The sequence below is a fragment of the Sinohyriopsis cumingii genome, chromosome 15 (assembly GCF_028554795.1).
Source record: "Sinohyriopsis cumingii isolate HCF-2022 chromosome 15, ASM2855479v2, whole genome shotgun sequence".
NCBI classification, from domain to species: domain Eukaryota; kingdom Metazoa; phylum Mollusca; class Bivalvia; order Unionida; family Unionidae; genus Sinohyriopsis; species Sinohyriopsis cumingii.
In genome coordinates, this window is record NC_142975.1 from 58922456 (window position 1) to 58939123 (window position 16668).

Here is a 16668-nt window from a genome sequence, read left to right on the forward strand (position 1 = left end):
ATGCTACTTAGGGGACTCGTAAATATTCCATGGTATACACAAAATGGTCTTTTAGCAGGGTGTATTTTAGGTAAGGCTGCATAATAATGGATAAATGCACATTTTGTTATAGTTAGGGACCACTGTATTAATTGTTCTTGACGTTTACACCTTATTTCATGATGTTTATATGATATTTTACTGAATTTTGCCAATCTGGTTTTCTGTCCTGCTTCCTTTCCTATTGTTTGCATGTCATGCATGTGTACTTTTCAGCATGCATCATCAGTTATCACATCTCTTAGAAAAGAAGATCTTGATGTAGAGTCAATAATAAATTGTCCAGTTGGATGATTTTGGAATACTGCCAAATTGGTGCTTAGATATATGTCACAGGTCATCGCTTTAACAAAATCATGTAAGTGATTAAATTGGAACAAAATCATGTAAGTGATTTAACTTGAACAAAATCATGTAAGTGATTCAATTTCAAACACTTTGATGCCACCGAACACAAAAGTGAAACTAAGAATAATTTTGGGTATCTTTATATTTCTGTAATCTTTAACTTTGGAAAAAATTCCTTGTAAATGACTTACAATATATTTGTAATTGTGTTTACAAAGGTCAACAAAGAATCAGAATCATACAGTGTAAATAATAATTCATATTAAGCATACAGTACACTGTAGAACAATTCAAAGATTTCCTGGTTTTTTTTTATATATTGTAAACAAGAAAATTATTTTTCAAGAAGTCAGATGAAAGATTGCTTATGTTTGACCCCAGTATAATGGATACATACACTGTGATGTGTACAGAAATATTGAATTATGTCTAGGTTTTGCTTTTGAGAATAAGTTTTTGGTATGTTGAATGTTTACCATATATACTCACTTATAAGTTGCATCCAGCTGCAAATAACAAATTGTCAGATAATGGTCAATGTTGTGGTCAGTGTTGTTTGTTGGTACATTAGGTCTGGGTCAGTGGAGTTTTCAGTTGGACTCAAATTATAAGAGACTACAGATGGTATTATTTATTCAATAATATATTAGAAAACATTTTATGGACACAATGATATATATCAAGATTTTCCTCTGCATCACTAACTGGTGTTTTTTAGGGTTTATCAGGAACCTTTTACAAAGTGACTGGTGGCTGGTTTAATATGCATGTCTTAACCTAAAACAATGATATTTGTAAATCATTCACTATGAAAACATTATTTTTTTTGCTAGTATATGATTTGATTAGAATTAATGAATGTGACTGTGGTATTTATCATCATCTTTTTTGTCAAGGGAGATCATAATTTACAAGCAGGCAAGGTATTTGTGAAGTTTACCATATTTCTTCAATGATAAGCCATGCTTAGTGATAAGACTATCCTTTTTTTACTGAATTTAGGGAGTGATAGACCTTGTTCATTTATAAGCCCATACTCAATTTGTACAGCATTTAGGAAATGATAAGCCTTGTTCAATTATAAACCCGTGCTTGGTGATAAGTCTATCCCCAATTTTTACAGAATTTAGGGAGTGATAGGCCTTGTTCAATTATAAGCCCATCCTCAATTTTTACAGAATTTAGGGAATGATAGGCCCATCCTCAATTTTTACAGAATTTAGGGAATGATAGGCCTTGTTCAATTATAAGCCCATCCTCAATTTTTACAGAATTTAGGGAATGATATGCCTTGTTTAGTTATAAGCCCATCCTCAAGTTTTACAGAATTTAGGGAATGATAGGCCTTGTTTAGTTATGTTCTTTCCAGTTTTTACAGAATTTAAGGAATGATAGGCCTAGACCAATGATAAACACACTCTCACTTTTCATCACATTTACAAGGCATAAACTTGGGATTATCATTGTAGAAATACTGTATATTAATGTTTGTTGTACATAATCAGTAGAATATACTTGTTACCACATATGCTCACTTATAAGTCAGGGACACCTGGAAGCAAAATAGACCCTGATCTGTTATTGCATAATGCAAAATGGCAAATCAGGTTTATGTTGTTCTTTCTTCTGATTGCTCCTAAACAAATTGCATGATTCCAGATCTGCAGGTGTATTATGCAAGGGTAGATCTAGGTCTATGCAGTTTGCAGTTGGATTTGACCTAGAAGCATGTATATATTGTACTAGTTTAATATTTAGTATCTACAGAATATTCTTCAATCGCTATTTCTGCAAAGTGATTTACCAGGTAAAGTGTAACTACTCTTCGCCAGATAGATACAAGCTCCATCACAGTTACTTCCACAAGCACTAATGAAAAAAGTTATCGTTATGTACATGTTTGATTAATTATATAAACACAGGCTTTGGTCTTGCTTTGTAAGTTTATTTAATTGCCTATATGGAAGGCTTTACCAAAGCAAAAAGCAACAACAGCAGTCACGTAAATACTTGCTCAAATGAAGATCATATTTTAAGTTCATTATTCTGTAATTAAGTTTTCAACTTATTTGTATTATAGTAGTGTACATTTTTGTCCATATATATATATATATATATATATATATATATATATATATATATATATATATATATATATATATATTGCATTTATTTTGTACCACTGGTTGCTCCAAGCTGTGAAGTAATTTATCTCTTCTGTATGTTTGATATCTGTGTGGCAAAATTGTATTGTCTACATGGGGCAGCAATTCTTGATTTTTATAATCTTTGCAAATCACAGTGTTGAACTGCTGTTTCATTTTCACCACATTGAAACAATGTTAAGTATCAATTATATGTTAACAGCTTATGGTCTAAAAGCTGTTACCACTACATCATCTATCAGGTATATTCAGGACAGTTGTACTTAAATAACTGACTGGGAACACATGGATAATGTTGTAAAGACATTAAAGGAAACTAAAAATGTGAACTAGCATGTCATTCTAAAATAGTAGTTTCCCAAAATGAAAATGCATCTAAGTTTTTTCTTTTGGTTTTAATGGCATCATTGTCAAGGAAATGGGAGTGATGTGCCCTTCCCAAGGACACAGTGAAGCAGCCAATGCAGACTGGACTGGGTAGATATCAAACCTGTAACCCTTGGAAACATGCAGTATTCAGACAAAGAATACTACACAGTGTAGGGGTCTGTTAGAGGGTTACAGACACTGCCAAACTGTCCTTTGATATCCCACCCCCTCTCCATGAAGAGTCAATATTTCACAGTAATTTGTGCGGAATTGAATTTGTAGCAACTTTATAGCTAGTGTAATTGTGCCATGGATAAAGCCTGTCAGCTTAAAAATTATTTGTAATCTCCAGCATGACCTTCTTTGATGCTTAGTTTTGAACTTTAAAGTTACATTCAAAATATTATTCCAAACTTACTCAAGGAGAATATAAATATGTGTTGGCAAACATTCATAATTATTTCTCAGAGATGGCAATTGCTGTTAGGAAGATGTAAATAAATGAATTGATCAAACAGTGTTTTGAAGCGTTCATTTTAATGTCCATTATCTGACAATTTCATGTTAACATGATTTTATGATTTTTTTGTTTTAATGTAATTATTGTAGCAAAGACTAAGAATTATGAAAATATTTGCCTCAAATTAAAATTAAAAAAAGATTTGTAAATGGCTAAAATGAATGGTATTAATGTTAACATAATTACTTGTTTTACGGAGAAAATTAAAGGCAGTTAAACCAAATATTATGAGTTACACAGTTTTGAGTTACGTGATCACTCTTGGAAATGCACCTATGACATAAGTCAGACATTAGCTGTACAGTCATATAGTTAAAACTGTATACAGTCACTTCTGTAAGAAAGTCACCTATCACATAAGTCAGGAATGAGCTGTACAGTCATATAGTTAAATCTGCATACAGTCACTTCTATAAGAAAGTCATCTGTATATGAGAACCATGTTTATTAGTGTCATATGTACTTACTTATAAATCAAGTCCAACTGTAAGCAACGTAGACCCTGACTGGTCACATTTGTGCAAGCAAGTCAGAATCATTGTTGATTGTTCTGTTGATTGCACCTGAAAAACTGGATAGACCCTGATCTGCCTGTGCATTATGCAGTGGTGGATCTGAGTCTGCAATTTGCAGTTGGTCTCAACTTATAAGTGAATATATATGATACCCAGTATTATACACCTTATATAAAATTGCCTCCATATAACGGTCACTTCTGTATTACACCCAGTTCTAAAGGTGACTTTCTTATACAGGTTTATTGTTGAATGAAATGCTGACAGTTTGTTGTGACACATCTGTCAATGATCTAAATTTAAAAATTTAAAACAAAAGAATTTTTTATTTAAATTTTCCATTGCTTTGTAGGATTCATCAATAAGCAAGTTGACTCGTGAGATAGAAGCACTGAAGAAAGAAATCAGAGAGAGGGATGCACAAATTGCATCTCTGACATCTAAGGTACAATAGTAAATGACATCTGTTCTATGTTGATCTCCATATTGTTTTCCAGATATTTCTGACAGTGAAGACAAGACAAATATTACTTTTTTCATTTGCATCAACCCATTATGCAAACTTGAATATATATGTGGGTATGTGAGAAAGCTTGCCAGTAGCTTCTCGTGGGTAGGTGATTCTTCCAAGGTTTTCCTGGGTTCTTCCGCCACCATTAATACTGGCTGCCATGCATAGCCTATCGTGTGCTGAAAAATGGCGTTAAACCCCACAACAACAACAACAGAAACAAGAAAATAAATGAAATGTTATTTTCTCTGCTATGCAGAAAAGGACAAAAAGTTGCATTGTGAATGGAAAAAGGATAAAGTTGTACACATTAGATTCATTGAAATATGATTTAGTGTTTTAAACAGGCCCAATTTTTGTTCTACTATTTTTCCAGCTGTTTTTATGATCTTCCTTAATTTTCCCTCTGCTTGTGATTTTGAAAATGTGGCAATGCCAACCTTACTGATTCTCAAATTTTGTATCACTTTTTGTCAGTTTGATGAATGTTAAAAGTCTGTCATTTATATATTGGTTTTCATTGATTTCCTTTGATTCAATACATTTTATTATTTCTAATGTCCATTGGACAAATATTTATGTACAATGGATATTTAAAAATGTATCTATGAAATTTGGTAGCATGCCTTCTCACCACAACTATTAACCAAATTAAAGTCTCTTGCACCATTTCTTACTTTGCAGTTGATGCAAGTTGACCATATCACCTCAAAGTTGTCAAGGAGACGTAAAACAGGAGTCATCGCAGTGCCTAACAAACATCGCTTTCAAATATAAATGAGAGAATTTACTTTTGTAAATAGAAAAGCTTTATGTTGCAAATAAATACTGTTCAGATCATAAAGTCTTTCTATTCTGAATTATTTTTCTCAATATTGTAGCTTACCAAGGGCAAGGATGTTACAAAGCCGATAGATGACAAGGATGCCAGAGAGAAAGAACTGATCAGTCTCAGACAGGTATACAAATAACCTAACGAAAAAACAGTTGACCCTGTTATGAGACATTTAAGAATTTTTTTGTTGGATCACCATGTTATAAGTGTGGTGTTCAGTTCCAGTAATTTATCATAATTTTCCCTTTCAAATTAACATTTGACCAATCAATGTTATGAACACTGAAAGAACAGCAGATGTTTCAATAGTCAGTATTCTTTTTTCATTATATAATGCAACCTATTCTTTAAATTTAAAGTTTTTTCCTAACATGACTCACAGTTGGTTGAATAATTTTATGTTATTGAGCCTTTCAGAAACAATTTTATATCAAAATTTTGAAATGATCTTTGACTTTTTATTAAATAGTCATTAAAAAAAGGCAGCAGTCCCAAAACATTTTAAAACATATTCTAAAAAGAAACTTGCCAGTATGAAAGATCTCAGTGAAGGATTTTGACTGATTCTCAATTCTTTTCACAACCAGAAATTTAAGTCAGCAGAGAACAAGCTACAAGAGCAGTCTGAACTGATCAACAACCTCAGAGAAGAACTTGATAAGATGAAAGCCAATGTCTTCGAACAGAAGGATGTTCAGCGTAAGCTCCAACTTGAGGCTGAGAAAGCAAAAACAGAGGCCACAGATTTTCAGAGAGCAGAGCGAGTTGTTAGAGTTGACCTTGAACAGGCTACAAAGAAGGTATGAGACAGATTTATAAAGGGAATTATAAAAACCAACATTTAATTAAAGCTGTATGCCCAATTAAGTCCAAAATTATCCATTTTAGCTCACTTAATACCCCATTTTGACATTCATAACAATAAATTTTGTCATTTTAGAAGGATTAAGTTGTGTGTCATGGTTTCTTGGCAGATTTGGTGGGTGGGTGGGATCCAGTCAGTTATTTTAAAATGTTTAGCTCACCAAATAAGTGAAAACAAACTATCATTGTAAATTACAAAGATGTATGGAGGACACATATTCTGAGATTGTGCCTTTACAGGTAATTGATGATGGTGAATTTTTTCCCAATATTGTTGTATGAATTAAAAGTTAGAAGAAACAGACATGTTTATTACATGATGATAATTGAATGCAGAATTTTTAAATCAGCTGGGTAATTGTTTTGCTGAATACATTCATTTGCATTCATTCAATTTCTTTATTTGCAGCTTGAGCGGTTCAGGAATCGAGTGCTGCAGGTGACATTTTCCACACCAGGTATCAAGGCTCCAGACACTGAAATCAGTGATGATGAACTGCTTGAGACAATGAAGAAAATCATGGATGAACGAACTGAATTGCTGAGGAAAGTCCAGGATATGAAAGACAAAGTCCGTCTGGCAGAGACAAGTGGGAAGGACTTCCAGAAGAATGTTAGGAACATCAAGAAAAGTCTGGAGGATGTTGTGGTATGGTGGAATACTATTACTAATAATAAAAGACTCATATCTGTCAATTATAAAGTCTATTTGCATTGGATGATATCACATGTATAAAAAGTAAAGTCTATATGCATTGTATATATTACATCTACCAATAAATAGCTCCAATTATATTATATGATATCACATCTGTCAATAAATAAACTCCAGTTACATTGTATCACATAACATCTACCAATAAGTAAAATCCGGTTATATTGTATGATATCACATCTACCAATAAATAAACTACTGTTGCATTGTATCACATCATATATACCAATAAATGAAATCCAGTTATATTGTATCATATCACATCTAGTAACACTAAACTCCAGTTATATTGTGTGATATCACATCTCCCTATAAGAAAATTCCATTTTATTTTATGATCTCATATCTACCAGTAAATAAATTACTGTAATATTGTATAACATGACATCTATTGTTAAATAAATTCCATCCATATTGCATATTATCAAATACACCAACAAAAATAAGCAAAATACAGACTTCCTAATGAGAAAAGTGCAAATAAATATGATGCAAACTAAATTAAATAATTGTACTCAGCAGAATCAGGATCTGTAGAGGAGCACCTTCAAGAAGACAAAATATACAAACAATGAGGTCATTATACAAACAATGAGGTCATTGTACAAACAATGAGGTCATTATATAAACAATGAGGTCATTATACAAAACATTTTATGGGATTTACTCAACCAACTGTCCCAAATACAAAATACAGTAATCGTTGTGCAAAAAAATTACTTTTTTAAACTGATACTGTTGTATTATGGCATTCATACAGCAGTAATCACAACATCAAATACAATATTGTCTCACCACAGCTGTTGCATTAGGTGCTCTCTTAGCTGGAGGAAACAAGGAATCACTTACTCTTATCAATATTTATCACGTTGACCAAATCTTGTTTTTCTAAACAGGATCATTTAAGGGATAATGGTCGACTGTCCAACTCTCTCAAGGAGGAGATAAGTTTGCTACAGCCAGCCATAGCAGATGAATCTGTAGCCTGGGTTAAGGATATCATCATCAAGCTGTTGGAGGGAGAGATGGCCTGGGAACTTGATCTGGAAGCAGCCATTGAAAAGTGTGGCGTCAATGTCAAACTTACAAATGATGGTAAGCTTTAGCTTCTAACAATATATACCTACCTGTAAGTCAATTCCAACTGCAAACTAGACAGACCCAGATCTGCTATCACATAATGCACTGGCAGATCTGAGTCTGTGCAGTTTTGTTAGGAGTAATCAGTAAAACAAACAACATAGACACTGGTCTGCCAATGTGAAATATGCAACAGCATAACAGGGTCTGTGTTGTTTGCAGTCGGACTTGACTTAAAGTATCTTACATCTTTAATTTCAACATCATTCTTCACAAAGCAGACAAATTGATGGATGGAGAGATGAAAAAATGTACAATAGCTGAATTGAATTGTTGCTAAATATTTCAGCCCCAGGAAAGCACATTGGCCTTCTTTATGCCAAGTGGGAGACAGCGCTTAAAGAGAAGGAGCGTCTTGTCAAGCAGATCAGTCAGCAAGAAGAGCAGTACAAACAGGATCTTCAGACTCAGTTGAAAGCACAGAAAGAGGAGGCACAACAACGTATAGCTGATGCAGTTGAAAAAGCTAAATTAGAAGGTATGTTCCATATGACCTGATTTCTTCAAATTTTTCAGAAGGCATTTTACATATAACCTAATTTACTTCAGATTCTATGGAAGGCATTTTCCATATATTTAGTTCACTGGAACCTAATTATAATGAAATTTCAATGATTGTCATTTTTTTCTTTTTATCTGAATTTGTTTATTATCAGGAATTAATACATTAGTATGTACTTACATAATTGTAATTACATCATTATTTACCAATATTCACAAAATCCCATGTGTAGGGAAAACCTATTCCACTGTATATCATGGTTTATATTTTAGATGATCTTATCAGCACAGATCCCAAAATTCTTGTAAACTAATGCAGGGATTATTAAGCATTCTGTCAAGCTGTTGTAATCACATATGTCCATTAATCTAGCTCTTGACCTGTCTGTCTGTTGAGACTTTCCACAAGATAACTTTAATGGGAATAGATGGAATTTGACCAAACGTTATTTACAACTTTATATTATGTAACCTAAAAGTAGTTCAGTTTTTATGTAAACTCAAAGTAGTTCATTTTTTATGTAACCTAAAAGTACTTCATTTTTTATGTAACCTCAGAGTAGTTCAATTTTTATGTAACCTCAAAGTAGTTCATTTTTTATGTAACCTCAAAGTAGTTCAGTTTTTATGTAACCTAAAAGTAGTTCATTTTTTATGTAACCTCAAAGTAGTTCATTTTTTGTGTAACCTAAAAGTAGTTCATTTTTTGTGTAACCTAAAAGTAGTTTTTTTTATGTAACCTCAGAGTAGTTCAGTTTTTATGTAACCTAAAAGTAGTTCAGTTTTTATGTAACCTCAAAGTAGTTCAGTTGTTATGTAACCTCAAAGTAGTTCAGTTTTTATGTAACCTCAAAGTAGTTCAGTTTTTATTTAACCTAAAAGTAGTTCAGTTTTATGTAACCTCAAAGTAGTTCAGTTTTTATGTAACCTCAAAGTAGTTCAATTTTTATCCTTCTGTATCATCAGAGGAGTTATGGCTCCTAATTGTCCATCAGTCTGATTTTCCTTTTCTGTAGATCAACTCTGGCATGCAGATTTTACATTTATGAGACCTTGCAGGAGTTTGATTTCCAGCACATTATTAGCTTGCCTCTACAAAGTAGAGGAAGACTAATGTACTACCACAGTACCAGCTTCTGAATCTGCACATATAGAGAACAGTACCGGCTTTGGAATCTGCACACTCACATATAAATATATACAATCTCATTGAAACACAACCAGTCTGTCTTTCTAGGTACTAGGCAGCAATTTGTTTCATAGCAGCTATAGTGCAAGAAAGGGGCAAACGTTGTACATGTACATTAGCTATACATTCTTGGCTAAGTTTTGCAATGAACTAAGGTTGTTCTTTTGTACCCAGTATATGCACTGTTAAACCTGGAAAAATGAAACTTGGTGAGAGATGCATCTTGATGAATACTATGCCCATTTTACAAAATGTGTCACTGTGATCCATATTTCTTTTGACATTGACTTAGGTTATATTTCTAAGTGTATTTCTCAAGCTCTATTCAACGTTAAAATCTTCAGAATAAATGATTTCATGCATTTCTACTAGCATCACACTCTTACAAGAAAAGAAGTTCACTGCAACCTTCATTTTTTCATTTTGCTGAATTTGCATAGTTTTTGCATTATGGTATGACCAGATGTTTTTTTTAAAACAGGAATCATGAAATATATTAAGGGTATGTAACTTGATAAGTACTCTGCTTTCATCATAAAAGTGGGTCACATTGACCTTTATTTCACACTTCACTGACTTTGGTTAAATTTTGTGTTTGAACTGTTCATGCAAGAAAAATTAGGCTAGATGATTGTATACATACCTGTTAATGGGGCTTCAGGTGGCTTAGTGGTCAAAGGTGCTCACTTTTAGAGATGACTGATATCTCACCTCTGTCCAGGTGGGTTCGAGTCTCAGTCGTGGCCAACTTTGGGTATGTGAGAAAGTTTTAACAGCTTCTGTTGGTTTGTAGGAGTTTTCCAGGTTCTCCCTTCACCAGATATACTGGTTGCCATGTATAGCCTGCCATGTGCTGAAAATTTTGTCAGACCCACAACAACAGCAACATTTGTATTGGTACCACAGCAATACAGAAACATTACTGTGATGTTCATTTCACCTTTGTCTCGCTTGAATTAAGTCTTTGTTTGGTTCATGACCACATGGGTCTTTTTGGAATGCTCTGCCAATGAAATGGTAGAAAGTCGGGCCCTTACAGAGCATGCAATGCTTAATGGCTATCTTGATAAAAATTTATATAATGGAGTCTAGTCATTTTAAACTGATTTAAATTATTACCATTTAAAAGTTCAGAAAAGCTCAGTAGTCATTTGCATGGATTTTATTTTGAAATACACAGAAAATCATTCCTATTGATAATCAAATAGTAGGATATATGGAAGTTTAACACATTAACCCCTAAAGCTTTTTGTCAATTTTGCCTAAAAATCGAGTAGGAAACACATTTTGAAAGCTATTTCTGAATAGACTCAAAAACACCAAATGCCCGGTCATCTTTCAATAACATACTGCCTGGTGGTGTTAGAAACATCATTTTTCATTGGCTATTTGACTCGCGCATGAGCAGTAGGGTAAAGGTTGGCCTTTTTTTTTTGTTTTTTTGCTAAACGGAGCAATTATTTTTGTATGGAGACCACTCTTTATTCCAAATGCCCATTTTATCCAACTTTTTGCAAAGGCTCATCTGTCTGTTTGCAGTTCATACTGGTTTGCCTTAGAACTGAGACCAAAATGTCTAAAATCCGGACACAAAGTCAGATTCCAGCCACAGGCAAATTTTGGGTAAAAAAAAAGTCGGGTCCAAAAAATGAGGTTTTTCTATCTGTATTTTGTAGTGCAACTAGATATTCCAGACTATTTGGTATCATTGTAGAGCTACATCTGTCTACCTTTCTATAATACCACCCACTTTAGTGTATCATGCATGACCATGACGCCACAGAGCTCGGCAGTTTCTCGGCAACATACAAAAGAGAAAGTATGTAACTAAATTTGTTTTCCCACAAATGTTTTCTCCCTTTGATCATTTTTCCTCATGTTTAGTGAATGTCTATTGATAACCATTTCAGGAGGATATTTGACTTTTCTTGTCATATTTGTAAATTTGAGCGAAGGGATGACTGCGGTAGTGAAAATACACTGAAGAATTATGCTGGCATAGCTGAAATGTTTTAATCTTATTTTGTCTCATGTGTGAATATTGATACAGCTATCACTCTTTCCACTGTCAACAGTGTTAAGGTGCTGTAGTACTATTTTTTAAAAGTGAAACCTATTCTTCATCATCGGGTGTATTTACTTGAAATTTTTCAATATGATGCAAGTAGTTCCTATCTTTCATCTGTAAGCAGTATAATAATATTATTCACAGACAAGACACAATGCTCTGGTCAGTATTTTTGTTTAACCAGCAGTATTTATTGTACATTTATGACCACTATGGCCAACTATGTTAATTCTTGTGTATCTCTTTTCAGTGGAAGAAAAGCTAAATCGGGCTATTGATGATATTCGAGCTGTGGAAACGGAAAAACGAGAAAATGCAGTTGAGGCTGAAAGAAAAAAAATAGAAGAATTAGAGAATTCTTTAGAACAACTTAAAAATGTAAGAATTTTGGGTGAATCATACAGTGTAGAATACAATTGGAAGAGGCTGTACTGAGGAAAAGTTTGATTACAAACTAGCGAATTTCATAGCAAAAAGCTAGGGCAAATAATCAGCACACATTGTAACTGCATCAGCATTTAATATTTGCCAGTTTTACCTCACCACTCCAAAGTAGAGGAAAGATGTTGGTCTTCACTATGCTTTATATAAAAGCAATGTCACCTCATCTCAGCCATTCTTTCTTCTCATGTCCTGGGCAGCAGTTTTAAGTGGGTTTCATAGTACCCACCCCAGGGAAGTGAGCTAAATTTTGCATATACATTTACATTATTTGTACATTCTTGGCTAAGTTTTTGCATTCAGATCATGACCCCATAGGTGTTGTAATTCTCTTATACCAGGAATTGTGGAACTTGCTGAGAGGATATATCTGATGAATACTGCACCCTCATTATATAAGTGGGTTTCTTTGACCCATATTTCATGCTTCACTGACTTGGGTTCCATTTTGTGTTTTAATTTATTGAGTACTGTTCATGATAGAATGACCAAAATGAATGATATTATGCGTTTATATTAGTACCACATCTGTACAATGAAAGAAGGTCACTGTGACCTCCATTTACATTTTACCAACTTCTTTGAAGTTTTTGTATTTTGCTAATGATCATATAGATTCTAGTATGATACATACAATCCTGTCTAGAATCATGACACTTGGTGAGCAGATGTGTCTGGATTAGCACTACACACACATTGGGAAATGAGGTCAATGTGATCCATATTTTGCACTTTTCTGACTTGGGTTAAACTTTGTGTTGGATGTTTATTTCATGCTAGAAGCATGAAATTGATGATGATATGCATCGCTATTAGTATAATATTCTTACAGGAAAGGAGCTCACCATGACCTATATTTAAACATTTACTGGCTTTTGTTTAGGTCTGTGTATAACCTCATGAGTTTTGGTTAAGTTTGTATATGACCACATGAGTTTCTGGCATTCATTATGTATACTATTCTACCTAGAATCTTGAGACATAATGATGGGATGCATCTTCATAAGTACAACACTCTTGGTGGAAAAAAGTTGTCTCTGTGACATATACCTTATTGCTTCATTGACTCTGTTGGAATATTGTTCTTTATGTTTATTTCTTCGATGCTCTTTGTGTCAGAATCATGAAACTTTATAACTGAATGCATCTCTTTTACATCCTTACAACTGAAGGTCACTGTGACCTTCATATTCTTACTTTACTAACATAGGTTTAGTATTGTGTTCTGTGTTCATAATATTGATTTTGTAGATGCTACATTTATCATAGTCTAAACAGAAGGCCCTTTCTGTCAGACCAGTTGAATATAGCAATAAATGTTTAACATTACACTGTGAACTTTCTTGTAATGAGTTGATATTGTATATTGTGATAGAGTATTCTCCGTAGGTTACATTTTATATTGTTATAGAGTACTTTTAGTGAGTTACATTGTATTTTGTGATAGAGTACTCTTCATGGGTTACATTGTTTATTGTGATAGAGTACTCTTTGTGGGTTACATTGTATATTGTGATAGAGTACTCTTCATGGGTTACATTGTATATTGTGATAAAGTACTCTTAGTGGGTTACATTGTTATTGTTATAGAGTACTCTTAGTGGGTTACATTGTATATTGTGATAGAGTACTCTCCGTAGGTTACATTTTATATTATAGAGTAATCTTAGTGAGTTACATTGTATTTTATGATATAGTACTCTTCATGGGTTACATTGTATATTGTGATAGAGTATTCTTATTGGGTTACATTGTATATTGTGATAGAGTACTCTTTGTGGGTTACATTGTATATTGTGATAGAGTACTCTTTGTGAGTTACATTGTATATTGTGATAGAGTACTCTTAGTGGGTTAGCTGTGCATTTTACATATTAGAATAGTGGACTGCATGCATTTCATATCAAGCCTTGACTGTTATGGATAATCAAGGCATTTACTCATGCATGAACTATGCTTGTAATAATGTTTAGACTGGTTGTCACTCCAAGGTTATTACAAAACTGACTTCTTCCCTTTCAAATCTGGCTTTTAGGGATGGACAATGTTAAAAGTTTCTTAATTAAATTTTCTGAGCAATGATTTGGAAAGAAAACAAAGAAATTAATCTCTGGTTTTTATTGACATCTACCTCTACCTTATTATCATTTGTATTGTTTCAAGGTTCCATATTTTGCAGGTCAGCATAGTCTGAAACTTGTCTTCATGATGATTACTGTTTACATGGCTGCTGGAGACTATTTTAATCTTTACAGAGGCAGACGTTGTAATTGTTGATTATATTCTTGTAAGAAACTTTAATGAAAGTTGCTCAATGAAATTTTTTGTGACATCCCTTAAATTGAAAACAGAAGTGGTAAACACACTATAATGCCCAAATTTTGCTTTGACATAGAATGTTACAACTTAGTAAAAGAAATGGGGAAGCCTTTTTCAGATCAATAGCAGAGAGGACTATGTGATGCTATGTAATAAGCATTTAGAATACTCTGCTTTTTAGACAAGGGCTTTATCTGTAGGCCAGTCACAAGAATTGGTCAAAGTATTTGAAAAAATTAGAGCCAGTTAGACAGGAAAACCAGCAGATTTATCTGCTTCATTTGGTTTGATAATCTATATCTTTATCACAAAGGACTGCTTGTAATTACTGGCAAAAGGTTGCTCTTGTGCGGATACTGCCATCTTAAAAATGCTTTCAATTTTGTGTTTTATTTGGAGGGGGGGTATTTAACACCATGTTTCAGCACATCAAGCCAGCATATTATATGGAGGAAGTACCTGGCCAAGAACTACTAACCCACAGGAAGCTACTGGCAAGCTTTCTCACATAACCATGTTGGTCAAGCTGAGCAAAGACTCTACCTAATGTGGACAGAGATGATATGTGTGAATGATTTGTAAAGGCAAGGATCTTAGACCACTTGGCCACCTGGAACTTGTTTGTGTTTGTGAAAATTATGTGAAAGACCAAAGACATTTAAATGTAACAGCTATATCTGAGTTGCTCTATATTGTTTTAAAAATACATTAATCAATTATTTCAGTTGTCTGATAATTAAAACTGGTGTAGAAAACCTGAAAATGATCCAAATGCTTTTGACATAGAATGATGAGACTGCATGAATGGAAGCTGATGAAGTTTTATGTCTCTTATGTTTCTAATAGTTTAATCTATGCTTATGCTGAAAGTTTATTTATTGATTATTTATTGGTTTATTGATTATTTATTGACTTATTGATTTTATTTGAATAACTACTAATTGTAAGAAATCCTAAGGTTTTATTTTATTGGTTTGACATTTGTGATTCATCAGTGTTATTGGTGTTTACCAATCAATCCTGGTTTATTGAATTTATAGTGTTGTAGTATTTACGGTGTCAAATGTGCTACATTTGTTTGTTAAAATAACAACTTAGTTAGATACTATAAATGGTAGGCTGATTTGGAGTTTTTATTCAAAATCATACTATATAATTGTCTTTGATTATTACTTTATTCTGGATGATTTATTATATTTGGTACCCCTTGTGGCTGAATGGCCTAATTCACTCACTTTGACAGATCACTTGCATCTCACTTATATCCATGTGGGTCAGTTGTTCTTCATGGGATTTTCCTGGATTCTTCTTCAGCCAGATATACTGGTTGCCATGTATAGCCTAGCACGTGCTAAAAAATGGTGTTAAATACACAAAAGCAAACCAGTGTCTTATGTATGCAAAATAAAATTTCAGAGTTTAACAGAGAAGAATGAAACTCAGCAGGAAAAACTGGAGGCAGCTTCTACAGCGATGTCTGAGCTAGAAGAATACAAAGTTTTAGAAGTTCAACTTCAAGAAGAAATTGCCAAATTAAAAGCAGAAAAAGTGGAGGAAGTACAAAAATTACAAGTAGAACTTGAAGAAAAGGACAGAAAGTTAGAAACAGACTTGTCATCTTACAAAGAACAAATCAAACAACATTCTGTAACAATTTGTGCAATGGAAGAAAGACTCACTAAAATTACAAAGAAAAGCAAAGAATATCAGGAAGAAGCGGAGATGCATAAGAAGACAGCACATGGTATGTACTGTTATCAATATTCAGCAGTTTAAAATTTTTATAGTTTTCATATTTCCATTGTAGAAATTCAAAAACAAATATCAGGTACTCTTGACTCACTTGTTTTTTTTATCAATGTCCACTTACACATACCCCTGTATCAGACAGCTGTAGAGAGAGAGATGTCCACTTACCCCTATATCAGGCAGCTGTTGAGAGAGATGTACACTTACCCCTACATCAGACAGATGCAGTGAGAGAACACAAGATATTCAGAGGTGTCAAATAAGTGATTTCCACTACACTATCCAGGTTTCACCTGTGTTATATTTAGATTGGACGATGCAAAAAGGAATCGGGTTATTTTGTTTTGATTTATGACACATTAATGAAACAAAAACAAACC

General features: G+C 33.4%; 1 protein-coding gene across 1 annotated transcript in view; it reads left to right on the forward strand.

The window, feature by feature from the left end:
• The window catches only part of LOC149781874 (forkhead-associated domain-containing protein 1-like), a 106661-nt gene that overhangs the window by 51436 nt on the left and 38557 nt on the right, over positions 1–16668 (forward strand). Inside the window, exons 7-14 of the mRNA XM_089936066.1 lie at positions 4309–4401; positions 5349–5426; positions 5890–6102; positions 6576–6815; positions 7778–7976; positions 8311–8499; positions 12030–12157; positions 15956–16283. Of these exons, the coding sequence (XP_089792192.1) occupies positions 4309–4401; positions 5349–5426; positions 5890–6102; positions 6576–6815; positions 7778–7976; positions 8311–8499; positions 12030–12157; positions 15956–16283 (1468 nt within the window). The remainder of the gene's footprint in view (positions 1–4308; positions 4402–5348; positions 5427–5889; positions 6103–6575; positions 6816–7777; positions 7977–8310; positions 8500–12029; positions 12158–15955; positions 16284–16668) is intronic.